At 38.1% G+C, this 14,668-nt stretch overlaps 2 protein-coding genes and 1 long non-coding RNA gene across 7 annotated transcripts in view; 2 read left to right on the forward strand and 1 right to left on the reverse strand.

The window, feature by feature from the left end:
* Positions 1–687: 687 nt before the first annotated feature.
* Positions 688–1,599, forward strand: LOC111400327 (transcriptional regulator ovo-like). The gene is made up of 3 exons (XM_023027741.1): positions 688–784; positions 872–1,200; positions 1,291–1,599. Exons 1-3 carry the CDS (start codon positions 688–690, stop codon positions 1,597–1,599), a joined length of 735 nt encoding a protein of 244 aa, XP_022883509.1.
* Positions 1,600–6,328: 4,729 nt separating this feature from the next.
* LOC111401335 lies at positions 6,329–11,857 on the forward strand. Its single transcript, XR_002703983.1, has 3 exons — positions 6,329–6,599; positions 11,198–11,421; positions 11,557–11,857. It is a non-coding gene; the product is annotated as an uncharacterized LOC111401335 (long non-coding RNA).
* Positions 11,858–12,729: 872 nt separating this feature from the next.
* The window catches only part of LOC111401336 (NAC domain-containing protein 83-like), a 5,698-nt gene continuing 3,759 nt past the window's right edge, over positions 12,730–14,668 (reverse strand). For 3 of the 5 annotated variants that reach the window (XM_023029032.1, XM_023029030.1, XM_023029031.1), the window contains exons 6-8: positions 14,285–14,567; positions 13,069–13,357; positions 12,730–12,978 (exon numbers count right to left, since the gene is read on the reverse strand). In XM_023029032.1, coding sequence (XP_022884800.1) covers positions 13,095–13,357; positions 14,285–14,567 — 546 coding nt within the window. In that variant the 3' untranslated portion in view covers positions 12,730–12,978; positions 13,069–13,094. Of the gene's footprint in view, positions 12,979–13,068; positions 13,413–14,284; positions 14,568–14,668 lie in introns of all 5 variants that reach the window. The other 2 variants (XR_002703985.1, XR_002703984.1) reach the window with 2 other exon arrangements.

Below are 14,668 nucleotides of genomic sequence, written 5' to 3' on the forward strand. Positions count from 1 at the left end.
GCAGCCATGGAGAGAAGCAGTAGGTTGTACGAGACGTACTTCCAGGGACATGGGTCGGTGCTTCTACCCGACTTGATGGTCGCGATCAGGGGGTGCGACCATATGCTAGATAGATTGAAGCTCGGGTTGGTCTACATCCTCAAGAGTGTGATGAGGTGTCATCACAAGAAGACTGTCATCGACATTTTTCATTTGCAAGTTGTTGACGACATCGATGCGTTCAACAACTATCCGTGGGGCCGAAGATGCTACGAAGACACCGTACATGTGATCACCAGATCGCACTCGAGGCCCAGGGGGTCGATGCGTAAATACGATACATATGGATTGCCGTTAGCAGTACAGGTAAATGTTTAATATAATCAAAGTTAAAGTTTTAGTGTATTACATTGATGCTTAATAAGTGTATGTGTTACAGATTTGGGTGTATGAGACAGTTCCTGTACTGGGGGCCCGCTTTGCACAGCGAGGGGAGACACGCTGCCCTCGGATGCATCATTAAAGATCATCGCGAGTGGAGGGATGTCCCACCGGGAAGCAGTTATCGACCCTCCTCGACGATCCTCAAGTAAGTATTATGCATTTGTGATTTATATTATACGTAGTTTAAAATTTTGTTTACATGATCGTTAAATAGTTGAAATGTCAATATGTCAGCTTGAAGTCATACCTGAGTTGACGCCATCGATGGAAGAGGAGGCTCGGAGTCTTGTGCGGGATTTAGGCGTTCCGCACACCCCAGACGAGGAGATGCCTGATCCGAGCTTGAACCGAGATTGGGTATGTGAATGAAATATAATTTATTGAATATGATCGACGTATAAATTTATTGAATAATTTTTCATTTTATTTATGTAGGAGGGCGGTCCAGCTGATCGACGATCACCTCCGCCGGGGCCATCGCCGCCACCATTGGCATCATCTCCGTCGAGAGTATCGTCCCCGCCATTAGCATCACCTCCGTCGAGGGCATCACCACCGCTAGTGGCATCACCTCCGTCGGGGCCATCGCTGCCGCCATTGGCATCACCTCCATCCAGACACCTTCCCCGTGTGTCTCCGGGGTACAGTGATGATTTGTATGCCCGTTTGACTGGATTTATAGCGGAGGAGGTCGACGCGCTACGACGAGAGTTGACGGAGAGGGTCGATGATCTGGGACGAGAGTTGACAGGGAGGGTCGACGATCTGGCAGGGAAGGTTGACTATATGACAGGGAGGGTCGACGATATGGGACGAGAGTTGACAGGGAGGGTTGACGATCTATCCCATGATGTTGGAATACTACAGTCTTCCGTTGTCGACCTTCAGGATACAGTAGCGGCGCTTAGGGGAGATTTAGCCGGCAGACGATGGAGGGACAGAGGGGATGGCGGAAATCATGATCGAGAGAGTGGCAGAGATGGTGATGGAGAGGGGGGTTACCCACATTTTTGGCGTGATGAGACATTGGAGTCCTTGTGGTTGTCTATGGAGGGGGTGGCCCCGATGGGGATGGGAGAGGGGAGGGGCGGAGGTGGTGGCGATGGAGGGGGAGGCCCCCATGGAGGGGGCGGAGGAGGTGTCCCCGGAGGTCGAGAGGACGCCCGGCGTGATTGAGGGTAAGAGAAAGGTTGTTGATGAGACGGAGCAGGTGGTCGGCAAGAGATTGAGAGTGCCGTCACAGTATGTTATTTCCCCCTTCACGGCTGAGGCCAAGAGGAGGATATTCATCGATGGGACGTACCCGAACTTATTCAGAGAGGTGGACAATGCCAAGTGGAAAGCGTTCGAGACAGAGTGGAGGAGAATTATCCCCGGGTAAGTATTGTATGATTTTAATAAAGCACTGTACGCTAACTCGTCTACGCTTATTTTAACATTTCCCTCTTTTTTACAGAGCTAGCCGCACGATAGGACAAAGGACGATTTTGGACCCTTACAAGTGGTTCCACGATATCACCACTGCGGGAGCTTGGCTCGCCGACGATGTAAGTGAACTATTCATTTCGTGTTTTTTATGTATATGTGACCTTGTGTTTATTAAATGAATAACTCATACCTTTTCGGTGTTTCCTGCTGTAGCACATCGACCTGGCCATGGACTTGCTGCGAGATCGAGTTCAAAGACATCCAAAATCATTTGATGTCCATGGTCGAGTCATATTAAACACCGAGTTCCTGGGTGCCGTTACCATAGAGTATCAGTCGCTCGCACATATGGGTAACGAGTACACGGTACCAGAATATATGCTCGAGTGGGTGATAGGACTGTCACCGAGTGTCGGGGGAAAATCATGGGAGGGTTGTACACATATGTACATTCCAGCGTGCATCAATAAACACTATGTTACGCTGGAGATCGTTTTTGCTGACTCGACTATATATGTGTACGACCCAGATCATTCATGTTTGACACAAAACCAGTTGGAACAAAATCTGGAGTCCGTGGCTGTCATTGTTCCTATGATGGCCAGACGAGCGGGGATAAATGTACAGGACAGATTGCGGATCTTTCGGAACATGACGACAGCGCGACAGTCCGTAAGGTAAGTGTTTGAACGTTGTTGTTTTCATCTTTCAGGTTTAGTTTTTATTTACTAAACTGATTCATTCTTGTTCAATTGCAGTGGGGACTGTGGCATATTTGCCATTAAGTACGTTGAATTTTTAAGTATAGGACATAAGGTTGATGAAATCAACCAGTCGTGGATACAGAACTGGAGAAAGAAGCTAGCATGTGATTTGTTCGAATTTAATGCTGACCCATAAATTTCAGTTATACATATGTAACATTTCAATTGTAAATTTAATTATTTTTGTAATTATGAAATAATTGTAAATTTGTGTTCAATGTATATAACATTCAAATTGAAAATTTAATTATTTTTGTAATTATGAAATAATTATAAATTTGTGTTCAATATATATAACATTCAAATTGGAAATTTACTTATTTTTTGTTATTTTGAAATAATTGTAAATTTGTGTTCAATGTATATAACATTCAAATTGGAAATTTCATTATTTTGGTAATTCTGAAATAATTGTAAATTTGTGTTCAATGTAATATAACATTCAAATTGGAAATTTCATTATTTTTTGTTATTTTGAAATAATTGTAAATTTGTGTTCAATGTATATAACATTCAAATTGGAAATTTAATTATTTTGGTATTTTTTAAATAATTTTAAATTTGTGTTCAATGTAATATAACATTCAAATTGGAAATTTAATTATTTTTTGTTATTTTACCCGTATGCCGAGTGTGGAACTATTTTTTATATATTGAAGATTTATAAATAACAAATATTGAACAGTGTATAGTAAAAGGAAATATTATTCATTTCACGTACTTGTCTAGTCGTCATTTAGGGGAATTTGACTGATACAAAATTGCCGAGTATGCCCTACGGCTCTGCACCGGCCACACCTACACGGTCGAGGAAACTATCCGGTAGATGGTATTCTAGATGTACTTGGACGTCCAGGACCACGCGGTTCAACTGCTGGTGGTAACAAATTATGAAATGGGAGAATGTGCTCGGGAACTTCCCACTCGGCTTCATTCGGCAGAGGAAATATAGTCTCGGCATATGCTGTTCTCCAAGACTCAATCGTATAATACAAAGAGCACAACCTTCTCGTAGCAAAGCCTCGATACATGGCCATCGCAACTGCATGCTCACATGGAAAACTCTCCAACTGAAATCTCGTACAAGTGCATGTGTTATAAGTCAAGTCCACCATATATGCCATATTACGCGCACATTGCACGGAGAAGCGAAACTCATCTAGTGCTTCCACATTCAACTTCCTCGCAACCTCTGCCGCCTTAAACAGTTTCTCCTCTTGAGCTGAGGCCAACACGCTAGTACAACTCTCTGATGCTGCACGTCGGTCATGAAACCACTGTTGTAGCTTGTTACGAATGTTCTCAATCATTGCGAGAATTAGTAACTCTCGATCCTTCTTAAACAATGCATTAAGAGACTCCGCGTTATTCGACGTCATCATGTTGTATCGACGTCCTGAAAAGTATGCCCGCGCCCAATGTTCGATCCCCATCTTCGTCAGATATTCCAACGCCGGTAATGATTTACTTCCTATCTCGAGCATGAACTTATTACACTCTTCAGCACTGTAAGCTTCGGCTGCTCTCCTGAACAATAAAACGATGTCTGTGCCCCGATACCTAGTCTTCAAATTATCTTGTATATGGTACATGCAATACCCGTGATGTGCCTCGAGAAATATTTCAGCGATACCGTTTATTATAGACTGTCCTCGATCGGTTACAAAGGCAAGGTCTTCGACTTCCCCGATCACTTTTCTCAGTTTAGAAAAGAACCAACACATGGACAGATCATTCTCGCTGTCGACTATGCCGAATGCAATAGGGTAAATTTGGATATTGGCATCTTGATATGTAGCAATAATTAATTTGCCTTGATATTTAGCTTTCAGAGTCGTACCATCAACTAGAATTACGAGTCGCATTGCATTTCGAAAACCCCGAATACATTGTCCGAGAGCCATGAAGAAATACTTAAAATAATTATCACCCCCCGTCTCAATAAAAAATGCCGTGCCAGGATTAGTTGTCCCCATGTTATGGCAATACCTAGCCAATTTAGTATAGCTCTCTTCAGCTGATCCCATTAAATCCTCCAACGCACATTCTTTGGCCTTCCACGCTTTCTGATAGCTCATGACCACTCTGTACTCTCGACGGACGTCGTTAATGATGTCTGAAGGTCTGTAGATCGTCCGTAGATCCTGATACTTGTGCATTATCTGTCGACCAATAAACCATGCTCGAGCTTGCATGTGATCGTTTCGAAGAATTCCCACTTCGCAAGTATGTTCTCGTAAATACTTGCGAATTACGAAGCACTCATTCATGTCCATCTTAGTTGCTCTCAAGCGCCAATTGCAACTGTCTTCGACGCAAGCAACTGTCAACAATGACTTGTTTGATTTCTTTACCTTGAACTCAAAGTTATATTTTAATGTCAGCCGGTGCACAGCCTCCTGCAAATCTTTCTTGGTTTCAAACAGTTGCTCGGCCTGCAAGTCCTCATCATCGGGAGCCACACGGGAAGAATTCGAGGACGGTCCACTTGTTCCAACCTGTGAGCTCCCACCAGGCTCGTGTCTCTGTCGGGATAAAGCAATCAAATTCTCATTTGTAAAGTCGTTTATGTTCTCATTGTCTTCAACTGTTGACGAAATTCTGCGCGTAACAGCGACATCACGATCAGAAGCAACTGTCTCAGGAATACCCACATCATCCGCAGGAACTATCTCCACTGTCTCCCAAAAACCTCGATCATTGTTATCCGCCCTATCCGAATCTTCACGTTCACCTTCGATAACATCCTTCGTAATTAAAGTCACACCAAGAACAGTCGGAGTCCGATACATTTTATTCAATTCTAATAGATAATTCAATTCAACATCATTAGTAACGAATACCGGTGGCATCGGAATGGATGAATCCCCATAACCGTTGAATAGATATCTCAATTGCATATCGTATTGAGATTGATCGACATTCAGCTTATTTTGCAAATCGTGGTACATTTCTAAATATGGTGTACTCTCTGTTACAGGAATTGCAATACAACCACGTATGTCACTCGTCCATCTCCATTCCCACCGATTATTTTCATTCAATTCGAAATCACCGAAATAACACACGGGGATTATCATATCTGCATGAGGAAATGGTTTTAATCAACTTCAAATATTAATTATAAGAAAGAAAAAGGCAAAAAATCAGCTGCGGCCAAGGCTGTTTCAGACTGTTTCCAAACGTTAAGCTAAACCAGTTTGGCGTAGGAGAATACCGTTCTAAAAACGAAATTAAGCATGCATAATTTAAACGTAAGTTATACATCCGTTTAATTTTATTTTTTTTGATAGGTTCTGTTATAAAAAATCTATGTCGACATAAAATTTCTCTATTTAAACGTATACTAATTTACTTAAAACGAAATTAAACATGATTAAATGTACTTACCGATTTGAAGTAATTGATGTGAAAAAAATTTCAGCTTCAACGTTCCAAAGTTCTTCTAGATTTTGAGATTCAAGCAGATGAAAAGATGAGAATTTTTTATGTGTTGGAAGCTCGTTTTGAAGTTTTTATAAGTGGGGAAATGTTTGGTTTTCAATTATTAAGTAAAAGGGTAGTATAGTCCTTTCAACAATATATGATTTTGTAATTGTACAAAACATTTAAGGGTATCTTTGTCTTTTACCATATAAGAGGCCAATATCATAATATTCATTATTTTGGAAGTCAAATTGAAATTTTGCTCCTTTGACCGAGTCAAAATTAAAAGTACCCCTCTCTCTCTCCTCCCACTTTCCCCAAAGTACAGTAACGAAAGGCCTGAAAATTTCTAGCCGGCTCCATTGAAATCTCCATTTCCACCCATTTCTCGAAAATTTTCAACTTCCCTAGCCACCCATTTTGAGTCCCAAAAGGAAGAAAGCAACCTCCGGCCAACACATGCTTGAAGTACTCCGGCTGCAAGCGAGCTCAAGAGCACTCGATGTTCATCTTTACGGAGTCCACAAATCTCCTTCGAAGTCATCTTAGTCCCATCTAGTAAGTGTATAAATGCATATACCTGTGATTTTTTCTTTATTTTCTGTTGAATTGAAGATTTTACTGGAGCTCTATTATTTCTATCTTTGATATATTAGATGTTGAAGACCACATTTAAATGGGTAGCAGTCAAATTTCTTTGCACACGAGTTTGGATTTTTGCTTCATTATTGTGGATCTGTGTAATTTCATTATCATGTTTACATTTCCCGTCTTGAATGAATGAAGTACCTAATCTTAGTCCCGTCTGAATGAATGAAGTATCCATCATGCTACCTGGTGTGGTTACATTCCCCGTTATCTTTAGTATTCAAGTCCTTTTGTTGTGCATCACTCACCACTTTTTTATTTTTAATCCTGTCATTTAGCTGCTCCTTTGCATCCCCCCACCATCCATGCTCTTCGCAAAAATATAAATTCGATAGTTAAGTTATGGTATGAGAAACTGGCACCTTATTTAAGATAGTTTTCTTGCATCAATTGACAGTTCTAATTTAGAATCAGAGATGTCATAGTGCTAAGTATGAGGCACTTTTAAGACAAGCTAAAGAGAGTGATGATTGGGTATTCAATAATTTGGCTATATAATTTTCCAGCATGCCAACTCTCGAGCAAAACACCAAAATTGGCTATTCCAGTATCATGTTTAGTTCTTTCCATTAAAGTTTGGAACCTGCCTCTCTATTAAAATTTGCTAGTGTAACTAGGATCATCAGAAACTGTGGTCGGAATGCTTATAAATTTCTTAATCATACAATTCAATGCCAATTCTACATTAGTTCCCTTGGCATTTCTACATTATTTCTTGTGTCGCTGGCACTATAGACCCAGGAAAAAGAAATAACCAGCCAGCCCCTTGTTTAACTCCATCTCTATCATGCACTTTCATCCCTATAAATCATCACAATACATAAACATTCACAGGGCAATTGCAACCAAAGTGAACCAATATTGTTTCAAGAGGGAGGGAGGAGGGGGGGGGTGGGTTGTGGGGGGGGGGGGGGGGGGGGGAGGATAAAATGGAGGAACTAAACTTTAATGAAAATGGAATGTTTCAGTGACTAATATGGAAGGAGGGGAATAAAATTCCAGCGACCAAAATGAAATGAACCAATGCTATTGGATTGTTTACGATGGATTTAGCCTACCATCAAAGCCATGCGAACCACCATAAATCATTACAACATAAAAATAAAAATAAAAATAAATCACTTCCACAACCACACAAATGGCGAGCAAAATTCTAACAAACCCACATTCAACATTTATATAGTGAAAAGGGCAATTAATAATTGCAATTTGCGTTGTTCTTTGAGACCGACTACAAGTGTTCCAAATCATTCAAATATCGGTTAGATATTGAACTCGAAGCTGGCTATCGTCGAATCTGTCCCCAATGGACTTCGTAAAGATGAGCACCGAGTGCGCGTGACTCGCTTGCGGTCAAAGTACTTCAAGCATGTGCCGACCGGAGGTTGCTTTCTCCCTTCTGGGACTCGAAATGGGTGGAGATCGAAGTTAAAAATTTTGGGGGAAAATGGGTGGGAATTGAGATTTCAATTGAGCTGGATGGAGGAAATTATCTCCTTTCGTTGAGATTTCAATTCATTCGACTGGAAATTTTCAGGCCTTTCGTTTCTGTACTTTGGGGAAAGTAGGGGGGGGAGAGAGTTAATTAATCAATCTCCCTCCATTTTTTTAATGAATTAAATAATGCACATTGACCAATTTTCAAATCCCTATATCCATTCTACCAATACCCCTGTCCACCTAACATAATTGAACAAAAAGACACAGAAAGAGAGAGACACCAAGTAGAAATTGAAGAAAAAAACGGCAGCTTGAGGAACACACGCATAGAAAACGGAGAAAAGAAAAAAAAAATCAAGGGAATGTCTTTTATCCTTTCTTTGTCTAATTTCAATATTACGTTAGGCTAAATTATTATGCTGTAGAATTTACGATGAAACTTATACCACAAACCTCTAACTTTTGATTTTTTTGATTTTTTTTTATTTTTTGACATTTAAAACACACTTTCAATTATTGAATGATTGACATAAATTTAATTTTCTCTAAAATTACATGCTCAATGGTTGTATAAGTTTTGTGACATTTTTTTCCCTCAAAAAATGGAAAATAAGTTAGACATAATGCCAATTATCGTGAAGTCCAATAGGGAATAGAAATATACTGATATACTTTACGTGATCTTGAAGTATTCACAAATTCATTGATGCATTTTTATATGTTCGCATCCATCATAGAAATATAGTCAGGTCACATGTAAGAATAGGTTTAATTCTATTCGAAAGAGATTGTTAAACAAATTAGAAATATTGGTTTTCATAATTGAATCATGTTATCAAATTTATAAGATTTGGAGTTAAAGAAAATTGATAAAAGGGGATTTGGGATCTAGTACGCTTTTCATCATAATATTTTTATAAACTTGCATTTAATTATAATCTCGCATTTATTTGAATTAATTTAGGTCTTGTATTCATAATTAGATTATTTAATTTATTGAAAAAATTCACGAATTTCAATTGTTTCAGTTAAAACTAAGTTAATTCGAACTTGAACTAAACGATACTTGGACTCACAGATCCACTTTATTACTTGTTAATGAATCGTGCACTTGCAGAGTTTTAAATCGAAATAATTTTTGTCAACAATGATACAATTAGTCACGGATAATACAAGTTACTGAATGTAGTAAAGTTGGAGGTGAAGGTGGTAGTGACCAGTGGTGGATTACAATACTGATCTGTAGTGTGTGATGATTTGTTTGTGATGAATCTTTTGTGGGCAAGTATATGTTTATTGTGAAAGTTGTGTCCAATTTCGTGTGGATTATCGTCGCAGTTAATACTAAATTGGTCACAGACGATCACACTAAATACAAATTTGATCACAGTTAATCATATTGGATACAAACTTGGTCACAATTAGTTACGAATAACACATGTCAGTGACTTGAAAATTTTCTGAATGGGTGTGGTGGGGGTGGAGGTGGAATAGGATATGATGGTTCCATAAGGTGAGATGTAATCTCCAGGTAGGGTTGGAGTAGGTGGTTCCGTGGAGGTGTGAATCTAGGTCTTAATGTTTGGAAATTTTTTGGAACGGTGGGGTGGGGTGGGGTGGGGTAAGGTAGGGCATGCATGGGGTGGGGTCTCTAGAAAGAGTTTTCAAGTTTTGAAAAGTGGTGATAATTAATTTTAATTAATTATTTATTATTAATTGGAATTAATATCTGAATTTTGAAATAATTTGATAAGTTTGTTAACTTGAAATGTGATTCTTATACGTAAAAGTTATTTAAGAGTTTTCAAGTTCTGAAAAGTGGTGATAATTAATTTAATTAATTATATGTTATTAATTGGAATTAATATTTGAATTTTGAAATAATTTGATAAGTTTGTTAACTTGAAATGTGATTCTTATACGTAAAAGTTATGTAGTGTTCCTTTTATTAAATGTTAGGTACTTGGCGTAATTTCTACAAGTTCATAACTTGATTACTAACAAAGTGTTTGGAGGGCCCAAAAGCCCAACCCATAAAAGAGTTCTAATCAAACTAGGTGCTGGGGTTAAATAATTTCCGAGAAAATTACATTGCAATCTACTTTTAAACAATATTTTTCAAAAATAAAGGGAATTAATTTTCATTTCATAAATCAGATGGTAATTAAAAATTATTAAATTAGTTAATATATAGTTAATAATAGAAAATGTTTTATAACTTCCCCCACCCACCCACTCAAATTAAACTTTTTTTCTCTCTTCTTCCTTCTCTAGCGTCTTCCAGGGATTGATAAAAATGGAAGATTCCTAAATTACAAATTTCAGAAATTTCAAAGTCCGGCGTCATTGATGGGACCCATCACGACAAATCTACACCCATGATTTCACCATCCCCATTCCGCCACTACTGCAGCCATGGGTTTCTATCAATCGAACCAAAATTGTGATTCGATTGTGTGCGTCTGTTCTTCTAATTCCAATTCAATTGGTTGGTATTTTTTCAAGGTGTTGGTGGAAGTTATGATAGCGATGATTGTTGTTGTGGATTTGAGTTAAAGATGTTAGTAGTGGTGGTGATTATTACTTTTTTGAACAAACCTGCTGTGGTGGTTGGAGATCTAATTTTTTGTGTTCGAGATCTAATTGTGACTGTTTGTGACCTATTTTGTGTTGATTGTGACCGGTTGTAACTTGAGATTGATCTAATCACAGACACTTATATTGAATACAAACTTGGTCATAGACCTCATATCAATTTACCCCTGATCTTGTATCAATTTTTAACTCACACTCTATTTCTTTCCCTAAAAATTAGTTCGACACTTTCTTATCGAAAAATCAGATCTACGACTTCTTTCACATCCACCCTCTAGATTTCGACCAATTACCACTTCTCTCACCGGAGTTTCATGAGAGAAGTGTGGTGGTGTTGGTTGGTGTTTTTTGAAGGGTTGGTGGAAGCTATGGTAGTGATGATTGTTGTGGATTTGAGGTGAATGTAGTATTTATGGTCATCAATTTGAGTTAAAGATGTTAGTAATAGTGGTGGTTATTATTTTTTCAAACAGATCTGTTGTGGTGGTTGGAGAGCTGGTTTTTTCAGTTCGAGATCTAGTTGTGACTGTTTGTGACCAATTTTGTATTGATTGTGACAGGTTGTGACTTGAGATTGATCTGATCATAGAAAGTCACAATGAATACAAATTTGGTCACAATTAGTTACATCGAAAGCAAAGTTGGTCGTGGTGATCTCAGATAACATAAGTCAGTGAATTGGTCACATATAATACAGGTATGGTCACAAATAACATGTAAAATTTCAAAGTTTATTTCTTAATATTGAAATTGATCATATGCATATTCATCCCACTTAATTAGGTCACAGATTCAATAGACCTAATCACAGATCTAATGGAACTGATAACAGGTCATTGCCAAAAAAAGAAGAAAAAAGGTAGTCGTCGGAAAAGTGACCTGTCATCGGAATTTTCGTCGAACGATTGTCGGAGCATCGTTGGGAGGTCGTCAGATTGTCTCCAGAGCAGTCGTCGGAATTGTTGTTGGAGCCGTCACCGGAGAAGTCGCTAGAATTGGGGTGGGGTGTGGTGGGGTGGGTTGGAGAGAGAAATAGAAGAGTTTGATGTGATGGGTGGGTGGAGTTGAAAGTGAGGTGAGGTGGGAAAGTAAATTAATTATACTATATTAAAATTAATATTTAATAAATTTAATTAGCACCTGATTTTTGAAAGATTTTTAGAAATTTGTTAATTTTGAAATGTGATTTTTAAATGGAGAATTTATGTTGTGTTCCCGTAATTTCCTCTGAATTTTTATGTAAATATTACAGTTGGAATCCCAACTTTACAAATGAGGCAACTATGTTTCCAACGTTCAATTTTCAACAATTAGATCCTCATGTTTTTCAAGATGGTAGCAAGTCGTGTGATGCATGGACATCTAACTTTTTAGGCGGTAACATCAAATATATAGCTTAATTCTAACAGTTCGTGACGATTCCTTCCCCTGGGGCTATGCCGATTTCTGTAGCACAAAATCCTCAATTATCTTATACTATAACTTTCTCATCTTGAGTCTTTTTTACAAGGATTTCAATATATACTTAATGAACGATTTTTTTGTACACAAGTCATGAACTGGATATTACGACTTTTTAAAGAATTGTCATCGAAAAATGCTCGCTCTCATCCTACCAATTGAATGGAAACCATGATATACAATGCTTGTTTGGGATGGATTTTCTATTAGATTTTTAGCAACATTGTAGCCATTATACAGTGCTATTATCAGTAGTCAAAGCTGTAATTTTTGAATGAATTAGGTAGAATGACATGCATCTTTTCACTCTCATTTCATTCTTCAATACAAAAAAGCATCCAGGGGAAATGGTTCCTGTGAAGTCAATAATTACTTCATATTCAAAAACCCATATGTCAAAATTTGGATTAAAACTGGGGCAAATCGTTCCCAAACAGAGGCATAAGCATGGTTATCTAAGCTTTAAAGTTAACTTATAGGCAAATTTATAAGTAAAAAAGTTACTTTTTTACAATAGTTTTTTGATAGGCACTTTTTTACAATATAGTTAAAGAGAAATTATCAATTAACATTCTTTCCTGGAAAACAAGAAATAAGGTAACTACTAAAAAAACAAAAACTTAAAACTACATTCCAAAAATACATAAACTTACTTCAAACTAACTTTTACTTGCTTTTAAGTTTAACCATACATGCTTGACGTGTTATCTTCCCCTGCTAAATTATCTGTTGAACCCCAATGATAAGTAGCAATTTCTTCAATCAAATGAACATAAATAGGACAGCTGCTGCCCTATAAATGAGAGTTGAAAAAGGAATACGAATGAGAGGTCCTGGCATCGAGCTATTTCTGAACTTAATGTTTTGACAATATGCTGGTTACCTGTTATATTTAAACACGAGGAGGATTTAGAATGGTTTGAAACAGAGAATCTCCTTAAGCCTTTTCATTCTGCCTACAACGGCCTTTCTTTCTCCAGGTGACTCAGCTTTTTGGCTAGCAGATGGCTTTGCTGCATCAAGGAAAGTGGACGTGCCTTCAATTCTGTGATCCGATTTCTGCCTTTCATTAGCATGCTCTTGGAATTGTTCTGGGAACCTTGGATCAGGTGCTGACCCAGTTAGAAATCCTTCAACTGTAAGCTTATTTCCAGTACCACTCTGTATAGATTCTAGGATAACATTTTGAAAGGGAAATATCAACAAGTGCTGCAAACCAGCAATCTGCTGCATAAGAAATGAATTCAAGTATGTATAAAATGGTGCGAGAGAGCAGCTAGATGAGCCCGCATTGGAAAATTGCATACAGAAAACAAAATACATGCCATGTTTTTGTAGATTTCCATAAAGGACAATATAATTAGCATTACAAATTACAATCATGTTCGTCTCAGTTGAAGTGGGATGATGGCTAAAGCGAATCCTAGATAAATCATCGTGCATATACTTAGGAATACTGACATACATAAGGCCATAAATGTGTCTACAACAGATTGGCTATGGAATTTCTTCTTCACTTTAGCACATGTGCTTCCTCGGTATATTTAGGATTAATGATCATTGAGTAATTTACTCAATCGAGTTAATTCTCTTCTACTAACTGAAACGATAACAAGAGTAGTGCCCAAACTGACATTTTTTCCCTAAGTTTCCTGATATTATTGTTGGTTTATGGAAGTTACTTCATGCTAAAATTCATTTCTCTTGCAATTTAGTTTTCTGATTGTAGTTACTGTAATTTCATGGCATCTTGCAAAAGAATCTTCTTTTTTGTGTATGAATATTTTCTAGTACTATCCAATTCCTTGTCTCTCTAACAGCTTGAGCTCTTAGCTGGCATGGTTCAACACAAGCATCAAGTCTGGACTCCACCTGAAACTACTGACGATGACGGGGAAAAATGAAAATGCATGTATGGTGCATTTCAAAACTCTGGATTCAGAAACATAATCAACTCCTTGATCACATCAGCGACTAACAAATAAATGTAACAAGAATAGACAAATTTCGCAGATTTTATGATACATGCAGCGTCCAGGATATACAAAATGATATGAATAGAGATCATAGAAAGAGCATGACAGAAAATCTCTACATACCTAAAGTGGCTGGCTTCATAACCACCTTATTTGGTCTAATGGATGCAGAAAACCTATATTGGATTGAATCCTCCCCCTGAAGTTTGTCATCCCCATCATTCAGGTCCCGCAACAAGGCCAATGAATCAAAATATTCATCAGATGCCCGGCTTGGACAACTTGAATTCTCTGAACTAGAAGAAAGTGACTTGAGTTCTGTAAGATCATCCAGTTCCAAGAAGTCGCCTCTCAAGAAACAATCTTGTTCTGCAAAATCATCTGGAAAAGAGTTCAAGACCTTCACCTGCAAAAACACAAGCAGATCTGAGAAAACGGAAGATATATAATAACGAGGACACTGAGAGATCCCCTGCCCCATAAATTAAGATCCAATGAACAAGAGCA

Source organism: Olea europaea, chromosome 10, assembly GCF_002742605.1.
Source record: "Olea europaea var. sylvestris chromosome 10, O_europaea_v1, whole genome shotgun sequence".
In the NCBI taxonomy this organism is placed as follows: Eukaryota; Viridiplantae; Streptophyta; class Magnoliopsida; order Lamiales; family Oleaceae; genus Olea; species Olea europaea.

What these genes read in the sequence shown, in the direction of transcription:
- LOC111400327 (XM_023027741.1), top strand. Translation starts at nt 688, where the DNA reads ATGGAAGAGGAGGCTCGGAGTCTTGTGCGGGATTTAGGCGTTCCGCAC. An exon ending in CTTGAACCGAGATTGGGTAT is followed by an intron (nt 785 to 871) that starts GTGAATGAAATA and finishes AGGGCGGTCCAG; the next exon opens with CTGATCGACGATCACCTCCG. An exon ending in TCGACGATCTGGCAGGGAAG is followed by an intron (nt 1,201 to 1,290) that starts GTTGACTATATG and finishes GGAATACTACAG; the next exon opens with TCTTCCGTTGTCGACCTTCA.